General features: G+C 40.1%; 1 protein-coding gene across 4 annotated transcripts in view; it reads right to left on the reverse strand.

The window, feature by feature from the left end:
* Window positions 1–5,496: 5,496 nt before the first annotated feature.
* The window catches only part of Bmper (BMP binding endothelial regulator), a 347,506-nt gene continuing 334,813 nt past the window's right edge, over window positions 5,497–18,189 (reverse strand). For all 4 annotated transcript variants that reach the window (XM_074065307.1, XM_074065308.1, XM_074065309.1 and 1 more), the window contains 2 exons: window positions 16,958–17,088; window positions 5,497–6,899 (listed from right to left, as the gene is read on the reverse strand). In XM_074065307.1, coding sequence (XP_073921408.1) covers window positions 6,718–6,899; window positions 16,958–17,088 — 313 coding nt within the window. In that variant the 3' untranslated portion in view covers window positions 5,497–6,717. The remainder of the gene's footprint in view (window positions 6,900–16,957; window positions 17,089–18,189) is intronic.

Raw genomic sequence — 18,189 nt, forward strand, 5'->3', positions numbered from 1 at the left:
AAAATTGACAGAAATGAAGAGAAATTTCTGAGAGAATTATTATGGAAAAAGCTTTCTTTCTTTTGCTACTTTCTCCATTCTCAAAGAAATGGGAAAAGGTGATGGCTCTATTCTGACCCTCTATGTCAGTTCAGGCCCAGCAGGTACCTCCCAGTCTGGTGGACATTCCAATTTCCCTGGAGGCTTTTTCTCCACCATCTTTATTTTCTTTAAAAATAAGCAACCCAGCCATTCCATGGCCCAAGCTTATGGAAAGCAAAGTCAAGGCAGTTATGCCTTTAATTACTTATGATCTCAATAGTCAAGCCAAACATGATTTGGGGTCTACATCCACCTGTAAGGACCTTTGACTGGAGCAGCCTAACATGTTCCCTGGCATTGGAAGGATTTTCCCCCAACACATCTCAGAAAATAATCAGAGACTCAGGATGGTTGTGGGGATCTTATCATGGAAATGAAATTACACAGGCTGAACTGCTTTAACTATAAGAGCAAAATATCCCCAGATATCATCCCATAAACAAAAGGGAGGATGCTGTTGAGCCATCAAGCAATCTGTCCCACATGCTCCCTGAGGATTTGGGGATGTGTTTGGAGTGGCAGATGGTGTGGATAAACCTGTCTTTTAATCCTGTGTCCTCCTTCCAGTTTTCATGTTCTTATCACAGCTAGTTAGTTCTGAGAACAAGTGGTGTGAGCAGACGAGGTTAGTGAGAAAGTCACCCTGGTCTGACTGTCTCCAAGAGTTTATGGAATGGGAATCCCTATCAACAGGTGAAGAGGACCTGTTGAATTGCCATCTTTAGAAAAGTGTTTGAGGGATCAGGCAAGAGCACGTCACACCATAGGTTTTCGTCGCCAGGCAGCCTGCTCAGCACAGGAAGGGGAAGGAGGTGCACCAGCCAGTCTGCTGCCTCTTCCTACTCCCTTAATGTCCATTTAAGCACCAGAGCCAGAAGGATCCAATTCGTTAAATTACATGTAGGAACGTGCTGGAAATGACAATATAAAAAATGATATTTATACTCGTGGAGCCAAAGTGAAACTTTCTCATCATTGCAAACATTTCCTAAACCCCTAAACTTCAGTGCCCAATGATGCCTACGGGAATTATTTAATAAGCCAAGTTCCAGTTAGGAAGTAGAGACCCCACTTTGTGAGTTTTGGAGGCTCAAACTGCGTTATGATACAAAGTAGCTAAAACATGTCAGAAGTGTTCCAACAGAGCTCTGGGTTAGCTGTGGGTGATTCTAGGCCTTTTACCTGCAGGTGTGACCAGAGCTGGTAACACCTAGAACCAGGTGTTTAGACCCTAAGCATCCCCCATCGCTCAAGCCCAAGGCTAAGCAAGGCAATAAGTGCAGTGGTGAAAGTATGTACTTTGTTTCAGTTCTGAGAAGGCAAACACAGCTGGAGGGGCCAAGGTGCCTCCTTACCAAGCCTGCAACACCCAAGGCCAGAGAACATTTCCACTGAAGCCTCTTCCTATTCCTTCCCTCCCCAGATGCTCAGAATACAGCTTGGTGCAGGACGTGAGGAGGGTTTATAACCAAATGCCTTAATCCCTACTTGTGCTTGTCCCAGTAGAAATCCGGGGAAGCGTATAAAGACCTCTCATTCAGGCTGGGGGCATGGTTCATGTGGTACAGCTCCTGCCTAGCAAGCTATAGGCCCTAAGTTCCTGAGTTCAAATCACAGTACCACCAAACTAAAAAATAAATAAATCAAACAAGAGTTACCGGTTTCCAGGCTCCACTGCACTTCTCTAGCTGTAGCCTTCCTTTTTCTCTAACAAATCCCACTTTATATACTGAAAAAAAAAAAAAAAACCCTCATTCACTGTGTGAGTTCATTGTCACAGCTTTTCTGTGAATCTGTTATACCCCAACAGGACCTGAAGCCTGTTGTTTCCTTGTGCCCACCCTGCCTGCCAATCTCTCTCCTTATCATAGCTGTTTCATCCTTGCCCCTTGCCACCATACACACACAGACACACACACAAATCTTTGTATAAGTAAAGTCTATTTAGTCTCCTAAAATTCATCTTCAGTAGTCACTTTCTCTGGCAAACCATTCTTGACACACTCCCAAACAGAAAAACCTCAAAATGGACTTCCTGTGGCTCCCATGGCCAGCTGTGCGATCCTCTGGTTTGCTATAAGCCACTTCTCCTGAGGTATGATGTCTCAGGCAGGACCAGGTCTTAATTCTAATGTCTAGGATGCCTGTTGAATTAAGTCAGACATAGTCTACTGGAAACCTTCTAGATGACAAATAGAAATTGCTGTCAATCTGCTCCCCACCAAGGCTCCTTATGTGGGGACTGGAGCCACTTCTTCTCACTCAAGCCAGAGACTCAACTGGCTGCCATCCAATCACTATCTAGTTGGTCACAAAGTTCTCCCTGCTTTACCTCCTTCCTGACCTTTTCCCCCTGGCATGGTGTAAGAACAAAATAATGAGTTAATTTGTCTGAAAATCCTACATCTTTTCCATTGTCAACAAGGTCAGTGAGACAAAGTCTGGTCACCTATATATATTGCTTGTCCCCTCCCATAGCAGATCTGCCTTAGAGAAAACCTTTCCATCCTGTGCCTCAGCCTGCTGGGCAGCCACCTGGAGCAAGGGCTGTTGTCACTCCTTCCACTCCAAGGGTAATTGGACAGGACCTAAGATTTCCCCAGATGTGACCTGTAGCTATAAGCAAACTTGTGCATTTACCCTAGTTCCCAGATAGACTTGATTTTCTGAATGCAGCATAACATAAAAATCTGTGGGAAAAAGTTCCTTAAAGAATAAGACCCAGAATCCTTAGCACCACTGCACGGTCTTCTAAGACCTTAGCCATCTGACACCCTCTCTGGACATATCCCACAACATCCTGTGTACACTTCCTTTCACACTGCTCTACCTGTGGTACAGCCACAGGTGCGGAGCTGTTGCTACTTCACTGCTTTGTCTCCCTCTGCCTGGAACACCAATCCTACATTTCAAGGTTTGTCCTTAAATATAAATTCTCTATCTTTCACCCCCACATTGGCCTTTTCAAAACTAGCTTGCTCAAAATTAATCTGAAAGGCAACCACAAAAAGATGGCACTCATGCATGTTTTTTTGTCATTCAATTATTTAATTAAACCCATTGTAACAACAGGACCCTAACCCAAAAAGGTTTCTGTAAGGAATAAGTGTCCGGGCTCCTAATTCAAGGTCAGCATAATCAAAAACATTAGTTTACTTTTCCTGTCTTTCTTCTTGGCCGTTTGAACCTTGTCATTTTTTAAGAATCAAAATCCTGGGTTCTGAAAAGGTTTATAGCCAGGATTTACAATTGAAGTCTATTTTTGTTTGCTTCTGGGAGTTACATTTGGAGGAGAATGCTAATTAAAATATCCCAGAGCCTGTCCCCCATGGCAGTCTTCATCTCCCATAGCACTTACCAGAACATGTCCTGATACTTGTCAGATCCAGATGCATGTGAGTGGCAAAGAGTGACAAAGTGAACAGGAATGCAACAAGGCAAAAACTCAGCACATGGCATGCAGAGCTGTCGCCACCATGAGACCTGGTGTGCACTAGGTTTTATTTATTCTAGAAAAATTTACTGACTCCATGCCAGGTTATTTTTCTTAATTAGGGTAATGAACCATGGGCATCTGCAACATGATTGCCTATACCTTTTTTGTTTATCTGAAGTATTTCATAATAAGAAAACATTTTTCCATCAAATGAGTTCTTCATGTTTAAAAAGCTGGGGGAGTATCATCCTAGTGGATCCTTCTCATTGGTTTTGGGAGGCACTTCTCCAAGGCTGCTGCTCTGATGCTCAGGAAACAGAGTTAGGAGCAGGCATGACCTTTAACCTGAAGAGTTAGTGATTCTCAATCTGCCACCATTTTAGCAAAAATTTCTGTTGTCAATATCAATGAGCCATTTTTTCTTCCTTGCTCAAAGTTTCAGATCAGGATGCTCAAACATGCCTTTATTTCACAGTAAGAGGGAAGGGATCTTACTTGTACTGGGTACCAACTGCAATCATTATTGTGCTTATGCTTAGTCAAGGGTATTTGTTTCTCTTCAAATTCAATATTCATGGCTAACAGCATAATCTCAGACAGAGCAGTATTAATCCAGATTTTAAACTCTGTCTACCATGGAACCGACTCTCAGCGCTCTCCTGGTTTATGTGCATTAAAGAGGGAAATAAAACATTTCTATTTCTTATCATCTACCTCTGCAGGAATTTGATTTTGAGAATATTTCATATGATTAAAGCAGGCCTACTATTGTTGAAATACTTGGTCCGTCTCTATAACAAGCAACCATTAGCCAAGTCATTGTTCAGCTATACCCAAACCAAAACCAAAATATATGGATAACCATTCCATTGATTTCCTCAGCCTCTCCATCATTCAGCTGCATGCCCTTTCTGGTTTCTCTTTCTTCTTGGATTAAGGATTTTAAAAAAAAATGTACAGAGGTTAAGCTAAGCCCAAAATAAAGTATGTCACACAAACTTATAATCAAGCCATCCAAACTGATGGAATTGATCCACTCAGAAGAGCCTTCCTTCTTTGTCCACCAAGGCTGGCCATGATTAAGTTGCCAGGAAAGAGGTTGGTTAACCTTGCTGGGTAGAGTTACTCAGTCCACAGATGAATCATAAGCAGTAAAATAACCACCCACAATTTTCCCTTCTTCATTTCCCTTCTGCAGCCCTCTTTCATAGAGGAAAACATAGACCAACCTGGAAAGAGATTGAAAGCCAATCTAAAGACATGTGTTCATTCTTTACAAGATAGAAACCAATCAGGAGAAGTCAACTGATTTGTCACATCCCACCTGTCAGAGGAAATCAGAACAAATGAGATTATAATTACAGCAGTGTTTGCAAGCCCTAGTGCCTCAGATTACAACCCAAGTTCACTAGAGGCAGGGAGGGTGATAGGGGTAGAGGTGTTTAGGTTTTCTGATTCTCCACCCTGCTCACCACGTTACACAGCCCCCTTGTTTACAGAGGAGCAAAAATGTGGCCCAGACTCTTAAGCAATGCGTTCTAGGTCACAGACCACATAGTCCTCTTTCCAAGTATAGTGCTAAAGCAAGGACCAGGCCACCTCAGGCCAGACAGGGGGGTGGTTAGGACTCAGGTACACAGGGATAGGACCAGATACCTTGGTGCCCCAGCAGTCACTACACTGTGCACTTACTCAAACAAGTACTCCAGTAAAAGAAAAAAGTCCAAATTAATACCTTAGGTGTCAGAAATATATATAAAAGGAACACATTTCATCATTTATGTAACCTTTGCTTTTGGTAATATACTTAACTGCCAACATTTGGGGGAAGGTTCTGTATTATCTAGTAATAATGCTCTTTAAAAATAAGGTAATGCAGGACATCTAAATAAAACTTAAAATTGACTTATCTGAAATTGATATAGCTAATTTGTAAAGTACAGCTCATCACATCTTGAAGGAGAAAAGAAATGCACTGGTTTAAGTCTTAAGCCCTTTATTTACTACAATGCAGAACAATTACCTTTTAGACAACAGTGGGTTTTGCTTTCATTGACAATTTCACTAATTCAACTCAAAATGAAAAGTCAGAAAGAAATCACATGGTCACTGGAAGTAACATATCAGTAAATTAAAACAAGTGGGTAGACAATTCTTTTCGGGAATGATGTTAAATTCACTAGTCAGTGAATCCTTTTGTCTTGTCTAATAATTATGACAAATTAACTGTCATCAAACAGCACTGGACAGGAATCCTACAGAAATAGTCAAAGGCTTTCATTCTATGCATGGGCTAATCGCAAAATGTAGATGGCTTATGTTTACTCATTGGATTCACCTATCTTAAATTGCTCTGAGATTCAGAAAAATGGATATATCTTCATATGTTGTTCAACAGTCTCTCCAAATTTCTTCTTATGCTCAATAAAATTATACGTCATCCAGACATCCCTTCTTTAATTTCAATGCATGACATACACATGGCCACATCCATCACACACACATATATAATTAGGAGACTCCAGGAATATGTAAAGATGACAAGAAATCACTCAGTTCTTTGGTTATGCCCTCATGACAAATAAGTATTCCTTGGCAACTAGCCAGTTTGGTAAACAATATTAGACCTTGACTCAATAAAGTCTAATAGCCTCTCCCTTGCTTTGTATGCACCATTAGGGCCTGTCACCAATCTCCTGCCATCTCTTTCAGGCATAAATTCCTTCTTTTGGAAACACAAAATGCCCCTCAGACAAGTGTACCCTACTCCAAAGAAACACATTTCCCACTCAATTACAAAATCAGACTCAAATTAATGCAGGCAGGCAATTGAGAGTTCTTAGAAAACTTCCTTAAAATGACAAATGTATTTGATGTTAAAGCCATCCAATACGTCTGCATGCCATCTTATTAAATTAAAAACACCCGGTCTATTTATGCAATGTATCCAATGGTTTACAGATTAGAATCCTAGAAACAATACATGTCTTATAGCAAAAAATATACATATAATAATCCAGCTGTAGTTCATATAAATGATGAAATGTTTTGAATATATCTATATATCTATATATGTACACATATATACTCTGTGTATGTATGTGCATAATCAGGCACACAAACACTACAGTCCTTCATTGGCTTGTCCACTTCAGTGTCAAGGACACCAGATTTCAAAGTCTTAAGGACTTGAACAAAGGTCACCGCTGAGGACAAAGAACTGGCTTGATGCACCTTCCCTTGTGAAGGACCAAGTTTGCTGGACAGTGGCAACCTGCAACACAGGGCTTATTGCAGGGACCAATTTCATTCCAGTTGTCACAGGTCTTCACACATCCTGGGCCACAGGTATCATACACAGCACCATGCTTACACTGCGTAGCTGCAAAACAGGAAACAAAGGTGTGACATGGAGAATGGTCACATTAGCTCACCCTCAGCCTGAGCCCATTCCTGCAGGCTCCTGTTCACGTACAGACCTTTCCACAGTACAGGTTCATATTTACATTTTATCAAGGAAAAATGCAAATCATAGTACAGCTACTACTAAAACTGTTGTTACTACCACCACCAATAATAATAATGAGGTCATTTATTTATTGCAGATATCATGAAAGATAACCCCAAAGAATACTTCCAGTTACTGAGCTGTGATGAATTAAAATATTTTGTGCAACTAAATCAGTATTCAAACATATGGAATTACACACAGAGAAAAAAACACTACTGAGGATATTGGAACTGTGTGACATATTTTAATCAAAGTGATCAAGTGTTGAATGAATCAATTTGAGGCAAGTTACAGCAAGAGTGGGGTAGAGCCAAATAGGGAAAAAATCAGATGTGCAATCATAGCAAGGGCAGCAGCTGGCTGACTGGGCCAGAGAATATAAAAATAATGATGACGACCTAGATAAGTCATAGCCAATTTGCTGTCTTTGTTAACTTATAGCTGAATTAATTTTGACAATATTCTCAGAGATCCTGAAAATTCATATATATATATAAATGTAGATATATTATATATACATATTCTTGAAGTTTTGACACAGAAACTTTTCCACCTGATAACTCAGTGTTATCAGTGACAAATGGGCCATTCAGTAGGAATTTTGGCACACATAGGAACTGAGAGCAGAGGCTCTCCAAGAACAGACAACCCAACTTTCATTTGAAACTTCTCCAAACAAAAGTCCTAACAATGAGAGATTGATTGTCATAACCTTAAACTTTCTATTGCTTATGCAGTCTGCAGAGCAACCCGTGGTGGAGAGTCATATAACTATAAAATTTATAAATAAAACTGGTTTTCAAGAAAATGAACCTTAACTTATATCTTTCAAATCATATAATTATCACAGAACACTGATGTTTGATCATATTTAACTAACCAGGTCTTAATGAGAACTGTAAGGTAAATTATATGATGGCTTTTTCAATGCCCATTACACTACTTAAAACTAAAATGAGAAAAGAGGCCTTCTGTCCAAAGAGCACTCAATTACCTCTTACACATTCTTCCTTATTATTAGAAAAACCAAGCTATGTGAACACAGAATTTTGAGAAACATTTGAATGGAACCAACTTTAAAATAGTTGACTCTATATATTACCATTTTTCTCTACAGATCTATGTCAAAAACCAGCATATATATCCCAGCCTCAATTACTATGAACATTTACTACCTATTCTGAACAATGATACTATACAGGACACTTTGGAAGCAGAGATTAATGACATGGCCAGTTGTCTGATACACCAACAGAGGGATGGGTTACTGGTAGATAATTACTCTTCTTGGCTGATTCTCTCCACTGACTAAAGTGTCTTCTCAAAGGTAACATCCTATCTACAACCGTATTCCCACATTCTCTACCCCTTTTCCCTTTTCGTCTTCCCTACACCTATTGTTGCCCGAGATGGTATTTATACTCTATGTCTTCTGACACTAGAATGTAATTCACTGAAGAGGGAGGTTTTCCAGGTCTATCCTTGCATCTTGAGAACACAGTTCATTTTCTGGCACCTAGAAGGCACTAGGTGTAAAGGCCAGCAATAGATAACTTGCTCAGGAAAAGAATGAGTCATGAAGCAGGCAATCCCGGCAGAGAGGACTAGACATTTTCCATCGCTCTACTCTTCTTACAGTGCTCTATGCTCATGCTGACATGACATGATGACATGAGGACATGAGTGGGCCCCTTTTTAGATAGTGAACACCACAGGAGACTGGAGGGGAGAGGAGTGAGACCAGAACTACTTTCCCGTGTTCTACTCTTCTGAGTCACTGAGGACCAATGTTTCCATTGGGTAGGCCTCTCCACATGACTCTTGCTGCCTCCAATTTGTAGTAGATACTCCTCTTCAGTCTTTTTAGGCTCATGAGTGCTAATAGCTGGTCTGTTAAAAGCCTAGGACATTTCAGTTTTTCTTATTATTTCTCTATACCCTATTCATATCATTTAAACCACATGGTCTATTGAGCGTACTTTGTCAATTTAAGTGTGCCCAGCCAGATCCTATCTGAAAGAGTGCGTAAGTAAAATATTACTACTACTCCATAGGACCACATTCCCTAACATAGGGCCTGCACCTTGAGCATTTGAGCCACTCCACCAGCCCTTTTTTTGTGATGGGTCTTGCAAACTATTTGCCCAGGCTGGCTTTGAACCATGATGCTCTTGAGTAGCTAGATTACAGGCGTGAGCCACTGGCACCTGGCCGATTTTCAGCTTTTCAGAGTTTACTTAATTCTGTTCCTTAGGCCACTAGGAAACTCCCATAGCCAATTTAGTCCTAAAGCCCTCTCCTCTGCCTTGATCTAGTTATGTTATAGAGCTTAATGAATATCATAACCATTCATCTTTTTCTTCCACTATTCTGGACACAATGTCCAACATTTCTTTCCATCCTACAGTACAGATGGAATGTTCCTTGACTGTATACTCATATGACTGTTGGGTAATTGGATGGGCAGACAAAAGGAATGGGTACATCAACATTACTCTTCCTTTAAATCTCTCAATTTATGCTTTTGTGATAATCTGTTGACTTTTCATGACTCTTTCAAAGTTCTCTTTTTCTCTTTTCAGTGACTAACAGAATACCTTATATATTTGTACATACCTAATAACTTGGAAACATTCTAGTTGATTACCATATCCACACACAATAATTGTGTCCATGTGACATTACCCTTCTGTAAACCAATGGTGAGTACAGCCACAAATTAGAAATCACTGGGGAGTTTCCTGATGCCCAGACTTCTGCCCTTTTCCAGACCAATTACATTAGAACCTCTGAAGGTAGCACCCAATGTCAATAATTGAAAATCATACTGTCCCTCCCCACAGCCCCACACTGGTGATTCTACTTTGTAGTCAGGGCTGACATTTGCACTATGAGCATTCTTGAGGCTCATGATTCAGTCACTGTAGAGATTCCTTCCTGTATAGCAAACAAGAAGCCAACTAATATTTCCAAGTTGGAAATAGGTGCACAATGGAAGCTCCTACAGGTTACTGTCATTGTCTACTTCAAACTCTACTGGAGCGCTTCCCTGGCCCCTCACCACTGATTCTCATTTAGTGTTTGACTTAGGCCATGGGTATGAAAACCCCTAACTGCCCCACTCCATACAGCCTTTCCTCATCTCTGTTTGCCACTAGGGTTTTCTGCCCAATTTCCTCCAGAAACTTGCTCTATTATTTGTCCTACCCTGGGTACATTAATCTTCTCCCTCTCTAACAAAAACGATTTCCTATACTATCAAATGTTCTTCTTCCTTTCACTTCTAAATTTTATGGAAAAAAGTACAGCCATTTTTTCACTCTTCTGCAGGTCATTACATTGGCAACCTGTCTTCCTCACCTCTACCACTTTACTGAAACAGTTCCCTCCAAAGTTTCACTAATGGTCACATCCACTACATATTGCCAGCTCTTGTTCTCTAAAGGCTTCTGCAAAACATTTGGTCCTTTTCTCCATTTTATTCTCCTTGTTCTTCACTAACTCCTGGAGAACACATTCTTTCTCTTGGGCTTCTTTGCCTGCTTTCAGGCACCGAATGCTCATATTCCCTCCTAGACACCCTAATATTTTCTTCTTCTATCCCCACTCCTGCCCAAACTTTCAGGCTTTTTCTCTGACTTCCAGTTAGAGACTCTAAAATCTACTATCATTACTTTTAAATCTTTTCCCAACCTAACCATTTTTATCTTAATTTAAATGTTACCTCCTTCAAGAGTCTTTCTATATATCTCTAAGATGCCCTTCCCTCCTCTGCATCCCATAGCATTTTTCATGTTATGGTTACTTGTTTTAATCACCCAATTACAGTGCAGCTGGAGTTCTTAAGCAGAGATTCTTACAAGAATCTTCCTGTGGCTCTTTTCAATGTTATCTATCCTCAGCCCCACCCTCAACATTCTTGCTGAGTCTGCAGTGGAGCCTGGGTGGTTGAGACTGTGAGAAGCTCTCCCAGTTAGAGTGAAGAGCTGAGGTCTGGGCTCCTAAGGGCAGAATCCTTATCTTCCATAGCTCAAATTTCTGGAACCAGGCCAAGCACGGAGGAGCAGCTCAATAAATGCCTATTGGAGGATGATTTCAGTTTAATGGTATCTAATCCATCACTCCATTTCCCAATGTGAATTCCATTTGGCTGGTCTCAAGTTCACTTTCCATTACACTGTCTCCTGACTGCCTTTCAGCTCACTTCACCCCCTAGATGCTTTACTCCCTTTCAAATCTTGCTGGAACTCTTCTAAGGAAGGCTTCTCAGCAGAATTTTCTCTTTTCCACTATCTTCCCCACTTTCTCTCCCTGACTCTTTTACTTACAGACATGAACTTTCCCATGTCTTCTCTCTTATAACCCTCAATTCTTTCTTCTAGCCTTACCATTTAACTTATTCCATGATGCCTTATCTTTCTAACATTGAGCACTGACCCCCACAGTCTACAGGTAGACTACAGAAAATGAAGAACTACTAGAGAAAAAAAAAGAAAAAGATCTTTCTCTCCAATATTCTCCTTCATCATGTAAATGTCACCTTCATTTCAATTCAAATTAAATCAGTAAACATCTACTGAGTATCTGTTTTTCTTAAGGCATTCTCATAAACCTGTGGTATCAAAGGTGAAGAAATATCATTTCTGAACTCCAGTTATAGGAGTCTGGGTTTATATGCCAACAGGTGAAGCTGGCATGCAAAACAGATTCCAAACAAAATGTAAGATGTGTCATAGTAGGCAATAAGATCAAAATACAGTGAAAGAGTAAAGAGAAGACATTGACTCAATATTGAGAGGTGGGTATGGATCAAGGAAGACTACAAAGAACAAATCCTGCTGAAGTCATAAAAGTGAGCAGAGGTCTGAGATGTAGCTCATGACAGAACATTTTCCTAGTGTATGCAAGGCTCTAGCTTCAATCCCCAGCAGCACAAAAAATGTGAGGAGAAACTTGTGAGACAGACAATGGCAAGAAGAGCTTCCCATGCAGAGAGAGCTGCAAGAGTCAGGAGGGAAAGCGGGTAATAGCGGGTGTGGTGGCTGAATCAGGGAAGGGGCATCCTTGGTTTGGCAAGTAGGCAAAAGCATGGAATATAAGGAGGGAGAATGGTGGGAGATAAACACAGAGCAGTAGGCAGGGTCCAGAGAGCACAGATGACCTTACAAGATGTGGCAAAGAGAAACCTTGGAATGACATTAGATTTGCCTTCATTTTGGCACAAATTTGAGATGACCCTAGAAAGTTAATCCTGATTTGAGCTCTCTTTTACCCTCTAGGAATCCAATTGGTTTTCAAACTTACAAAAGGCAAAAGACAATTTTTAAAACAAAAATGTGATTTGGTTTCCACACATGCCTTTTAAAAGGATTCATTTGGTTAAGTTAATTTTTCTTAACTAGGAAACTTGGGATTTTAGAACTGAACTGTAAGGGTTACCATGAATGCATTCTTCAAGGAAATTCAAATAACTACAGTGACACATAAAGACAACATGTATTGATTTTATCAGTATGTTCAATTCAGCTATACCTGTATATTCCCTTCCCCCACCCCACCCCCTCCCCGCTCAGCAACACTCACACACATACACACACACACACACACTGGGCACTGATGGTCACAGTACCTGACTTTCTTTCCCAATTTTTACAGGAGGCATCCAGTCAGCCAAGGAAAAGCTCAGAGTATGCAATAAGTAGGACTGAGCTGCTGCAGGGAAGAGGCTAGAATCATCTAAAGGCTATGGAGCCAAACAAGGAAGGAGAAAGCTGCTCACATAACCCAGCAGATCAACCATGGTGCACAAAAACCTGCTCTCCCAGCACCTGTTCCATCTATTGCGTATTATTGAATGCACAATGGCAATTAGTGTCAGCTGTGGGCAGACAGCAAAAATTCTGCTAAGGAAGGCAATGTAAGATACAGGAGACAAGAGCACAACAAATTTACAGAGCCAGAAGTTACAGAGTAACACCTACCAGGAACAAAAGAACAGAAATTGGAAAGTTACTAAGGTTGATAAAAACCTAGATACCAAATATTTGAATGAATCAGTTGATGCTATATAAATCCATAAATAAATACATTCATATTTTTTTCTATAATGTTTTGTCTCTTCTATGTTCTCATAATTACTAAAAATAGAAGCTACGATGCAAACTGACCTAGGCTGGACTCCTAGCTTCCCTGCTTTCTAGTTCTTTGGCTTTTAGCAAATTACTTAACTATTCTAAGTCTCAGTGTCTTTATCAGTAAAATGGGGGTGCTATAATGCTATTCTATGAGCTATTTGGTATATGAGATAAGATAAACTACAATATAAAATCTTAGTATAGTCACCGTAGGAAAGAGGACACTTAGAAAAATAATAAATAATAAATAAAATATTATTAAACTTTTATGTACCGTCACCACAGCCTTTAACGTATATTTTAGTTAGTAATTCCCAGGTTGAATTAGAGTTCCATTAGCCCTTCTTGACATAGTTAGTGGTATGTCCTGTTAACAGTAATCCAGGCTGGTCTTGAAAATGTCACTTGTTCATTCATTTTCTTGCCTGGTTGGCTTCTTACTTGTTCAACTTCCAAGTTTTTTACTTGGGAAAATTTTTCTTTTTTTTGCCATAAGTAGCCTTAAGTGCTGCCATAAGTCAGAGAACCTGGGAGCTAAAAGCAAGTAAATAGTATTCCTGCAATCTTCAATATTCTAGATGAATCTGAAAAAAATCTACTGAGAAATGCTACAAAGCTCTGTAAATTTATATCTCCATGTGCCAAGTGTCAATCTGTGAAAGTTCATAGTGTGTGTGTGTGTGTGTGTAACATTCCCCTCCAACTTCATATTGATGGAGTTATACTTCACACAGCTGGCTCCACTAATTTTGAGGTAAATGGAACCTTTCAGGCATCATATTCCTTTTCCATTAGAAAAGCAATTTAGCTCTAGAGACTCAGTCCCTGAAATAAGGATGCTGACGTAAAATGTGTATCCTCAAATGCAGTGTGTGTGCTGAAATGGTGCTAAGTGTAGCTCTGGGTCAGGAGAAGATTCATACATCCTACATCTAGTAGGATCCTAACTACCACCACAGCTAAGAAAATGAATGCAATTCTGCTGGGTCCTCCATTACACCAGGATGGGTAGATCGGTGCTTGCCTCCATCAATTTTATTCATTTTCTGGTACATTCAAGGGAAGGAGGACTCAGAATAAAGGAAGGGAGCTAGGAGTATTCAAGAAGATAGGCTGAAAGAACCCAGCCCTCACAAACATCACCTTCATACATGTGACCCAGCACCAATGCCTTTGGTTAGAAGTCAGCCACTTGCTTCTCAGCACCTCAGGCACACTTTAATGTGAGTTATTTTTAGCAGATCAATATTGCTTTGAGAAAAACAGCACTGACAGGGTGGTACTCATGATGTGGAAAGTGAACCCTGAAATAGAGATACTTGGGTTTGCAGAAGTGAAAGAAAACTGAAAGCCCTATCAAAGGAAAGGAAAAGCTGTGATGCTTTTCCAAAGACATAGACTAGTGACTGAACAAAAGGGAAGCTGAGCAGGCTTCAGATCACCCCGTACACCCATCTTCCTACTCCCTAAACCACCTAGGTAAACATACAAACTGACTCAGTGCTTCCTACTCTGGCTGCAGGTCAGAGTCATCTGGGAAGTTTTTAAAGGTAAGTAAGGCCAATTGAAGCAGGATATTTGGGCCTAGGCCTTTGGCATGGCTTTTAAACGCCTGCGGTGATTCCAATTCTAGCTAGGTTGAGGCTTACTGGTCTAAGTAACACAATGGCTATGAACTGTAAACAGCTTCAAGGCCAGCCTGCTTGACCTTTCTTTTAACCAGATGGCTACTTCTATTTTCCAATGGAGACATACTGGAGCTAGAAATGACATGAACTGCCTTCTTTTTCTACGATCTGAACTGAGGTTATCAGGCCATTGTAATTCTGAAAACCCCAGTCTTTTCATTCTAGGCAAATCTGGCCCTTCACACAGAAATGCTCACCAATCCTTGAACTAGGGAACAAATATTCAGTCATCTCACTTTCAAATCTACATAGCAGCAGCAGCTGCCGCTGACTGGACACCTTATAAAGTTGGACATCGTCCAAGATGCTTCATGTACATATCACCAGTGCCTGTACTCTGACATAGTAGATATTATTTTAAAATCCCAAAATACATCGAGACTTTCTCCCTTTCTTTCCATGTGCCCTTCCACTATCTTAATCCAAGCCACCAGGACTACCATAATAGCCTCCTTGTCTCCATCTAATCTGTTCTCTACATAGTAATCATTAGAAAATGTGAAGAGGTTTGCTTAAAACCCATCAGTAATTTCTACTTCTCTTAAAATGAAAGCTAGACTCTTTTCCAAGACCAGAAAATCCTTGCACAATCCAGTTTTTGCTCCCATCCCACTTTCATTCATTTATGCCCCTCTTTCCCTTATCCACTGGGCTCAAGCCATACTGGTCCCCTTCCAGTTTAAGAAATTGGGTGGGTTTTTTTGTTTTCTTTAATTTTTTTTTTATTTTTGCTACTTTATGGCCACATAGACAGCTTTCCCCAACTTTCTTCAATCCTATGCTGAAATACCACCTCTATTGGGAAGCTGTTCTCTTCACCCTATCTAAGCAGCAAACTACCCCCTCTCCACTTGTTTTCTATAACTCTACTCTGTTGGTTTCCTTTTCATACTTATCATAATTTGCAAGTGTTTATTACAGAGTTACTGTTGTTGTCTGGTTCTCCCACAAGATGGCCACTACCTCGATGACAGCGATCACTTATGGTCATCAAAGTTGCCACAGACATTAGATCAAGGGCAAACACAACAAGGGGATTGGACTATGAGCACATGATAAAAGCGAGAGCACACAAGGGAGGGGTGAGGATAGGTAAGACACCTAAAAAATTAGCTAGCATTTGTTGCCCTTAACGCAGAGAAACTAAAGCAGATACCTTAAAGCAACTGAGGCCAATAGGAAAAGGGGACCAGGAACTAGAGAAAAGGTTAGATCAAAAAGAATTAACCTAGAAGGTAACACACACGCACAGGAAATTAATGTGAGTCAATGCCCTGTATAGCTATCCTTATCTCAACCAGCAAAAACCCTTGTTCCTTCCTATTATTGCTTATACTCTCTCTACAACAAAATTAGAAATAAGGGCAAAATAGTTTCTGCTGGGCATTGAGGGGGGGGGAGAAGGAGGGGGCGGAGTGGGTGGTAAGGGAGGGGGTGGGGGCAGGGGGGAGAAATGAACCAAGCCTTGTATGCACATATGTATAATAAAAGAAAAATGAAAAAAAAAAAAAAGTTCCCACAGTTCCTAAAATAATGCATAGTACTTGGCCACTTCATAATAAGTATTTCTTGGATGAACAAATGCATACATTTTACAGATATCAAATAAGCTAGTTAATGTGCCTGAGGACAAAGAGTTATTAAGCACTATTGAAGAACTCTATCTCCCAGGGAGAAAGAAACATTCTGCTGGAGTTTGTATAACAATTTTTTAAAAATAAATCACAATCTTTATCCTTAAGACCTTAAATGACTGGAATAGTCTTGAGTCTCCTTTGCTCCACACATAACCCAAGCCACAATTATGACTGTTCATGTGCTAAGTACATCCAGCTGGGAGCTTGAGGTTGCGAGGATTTTGCAACAGTGGAAATCCTTAAATTGTTAAAACATGCTTGTCATAAAGCTTTCTCTTAAGTGCTGTCTGCCCTGCTTTGTGGGAAGGCCCTGTAACTTTATCAAGTTGCAGTCCAGTTGGACCATCGATAGGATTTCCCTTTGACCAAGGGGGATATGCCCTTCACGTCATCACGTGCAAATCTCCCACATTGCCATCGTGGGTCTGGTAGTGAACTTCTGATGGACAGATCCTGCAGGGCCTTCTTACCTGCACAGTTCTGCTGCGGCTCCCAATGGACTTTGATGCCTTCTCTCTGGCAGGCTCTGGTATATGCCAGAAATGACTCACAGTAACAGTTTTTATGGACTGGACACTGACACATGTCTGTCACACAGGACCTACGGGATCCAAAAGAGAGAAAAGAATATTTTAAAATATCAGAAAAAAATCAACAGCTACCTGAAAGTTGTCCAAAAGTGCTAGGTGAGTAGATGGGAAACCCTGATTAATCAGGGTTTGTTATTTTAGGTTGGAAACCTAAAAAATGGTGTAAAAATTCTATATGCAACCTTAGTGCTGGATACCTCTGAGCAATTGATATTAAGTTTCATTTCTTTTAGAGCAGGACTATCCAAAAGACTATGTTGCAAAGACAGAAAGGTTCTCTATGCGCCACTGTCCAAACAGTAGCATGGTCCATATTTGGCTATTGAGCACTTGCATGTGGCTATTGCAACTGAGGAACTGAGCTTATTGAGTCTGAATTATAAGAATGACAGGATCCACTGTAATATAACCAAAAATAATGACCAACTTGGTGAAAGCATAAAATCTCATAGCTTTCTGAAGATGTACAATTAGCATTCATTTTTGCAATATCTTAGAATCTTAGTATTTTAAAAGAACACTGCACCTTCATCCTTTAAATGTAAAGTAACAAATATCCAATAAAGTAAACACTTAAGGCACCTAATTAGACTGAGAAATAAAGAGGATTGAATAAAGACCTCAATAGCTTAAATATAGAAAAGATGGTCCAAGACACAAATTGAACTGGAATGTATTTAAATGCAAACTAACAAATTTTCAAACCTGCTGACTGCAAAGACATAATAATGACTTACACTGGTATATAACATTACACCTTTCAAAAAGCTTTCCCATGCAGGCTCTCAATGAATCATAAATGAGGCACACTATAATTCTTGTTTTATAAATGAAGGTATCATTTTACAAGTGAATAGATGGGCCCAAAGTCACACTTGTGACAAAACAGCAAATCAAATTATATTTCCTAACTTTGATACTAGTGCTCTTTAATTATTATTATACCATACTATAATGAGCCTCATCTTGGGACAAATAAGTGCCTAACAATTTCGAGTTGACATTTATGCAAGAGGCCCCCATGTTAATGCAATTAAGTCACCCTTATTTTTTATTAATTTTTTTTTATTTTGTGTGGTACCAAGGATTGCACTTAGGGCCCTAGCAAGCAC

The sequence above is a fragment of the Castor canadensis genome, chromosome 2 (genome assembly GCF_047511655.1).
Source record: "Castor canadensis chromosome 2, mCasCan1.hap1v2, whole genome shotgun sequence".
NCBI classification, from domain to species: Eukaryota; Metazoa; Chordata; class Mammalia; order Rodentia; family Castoridae; genus Castor; species Castor canadensis.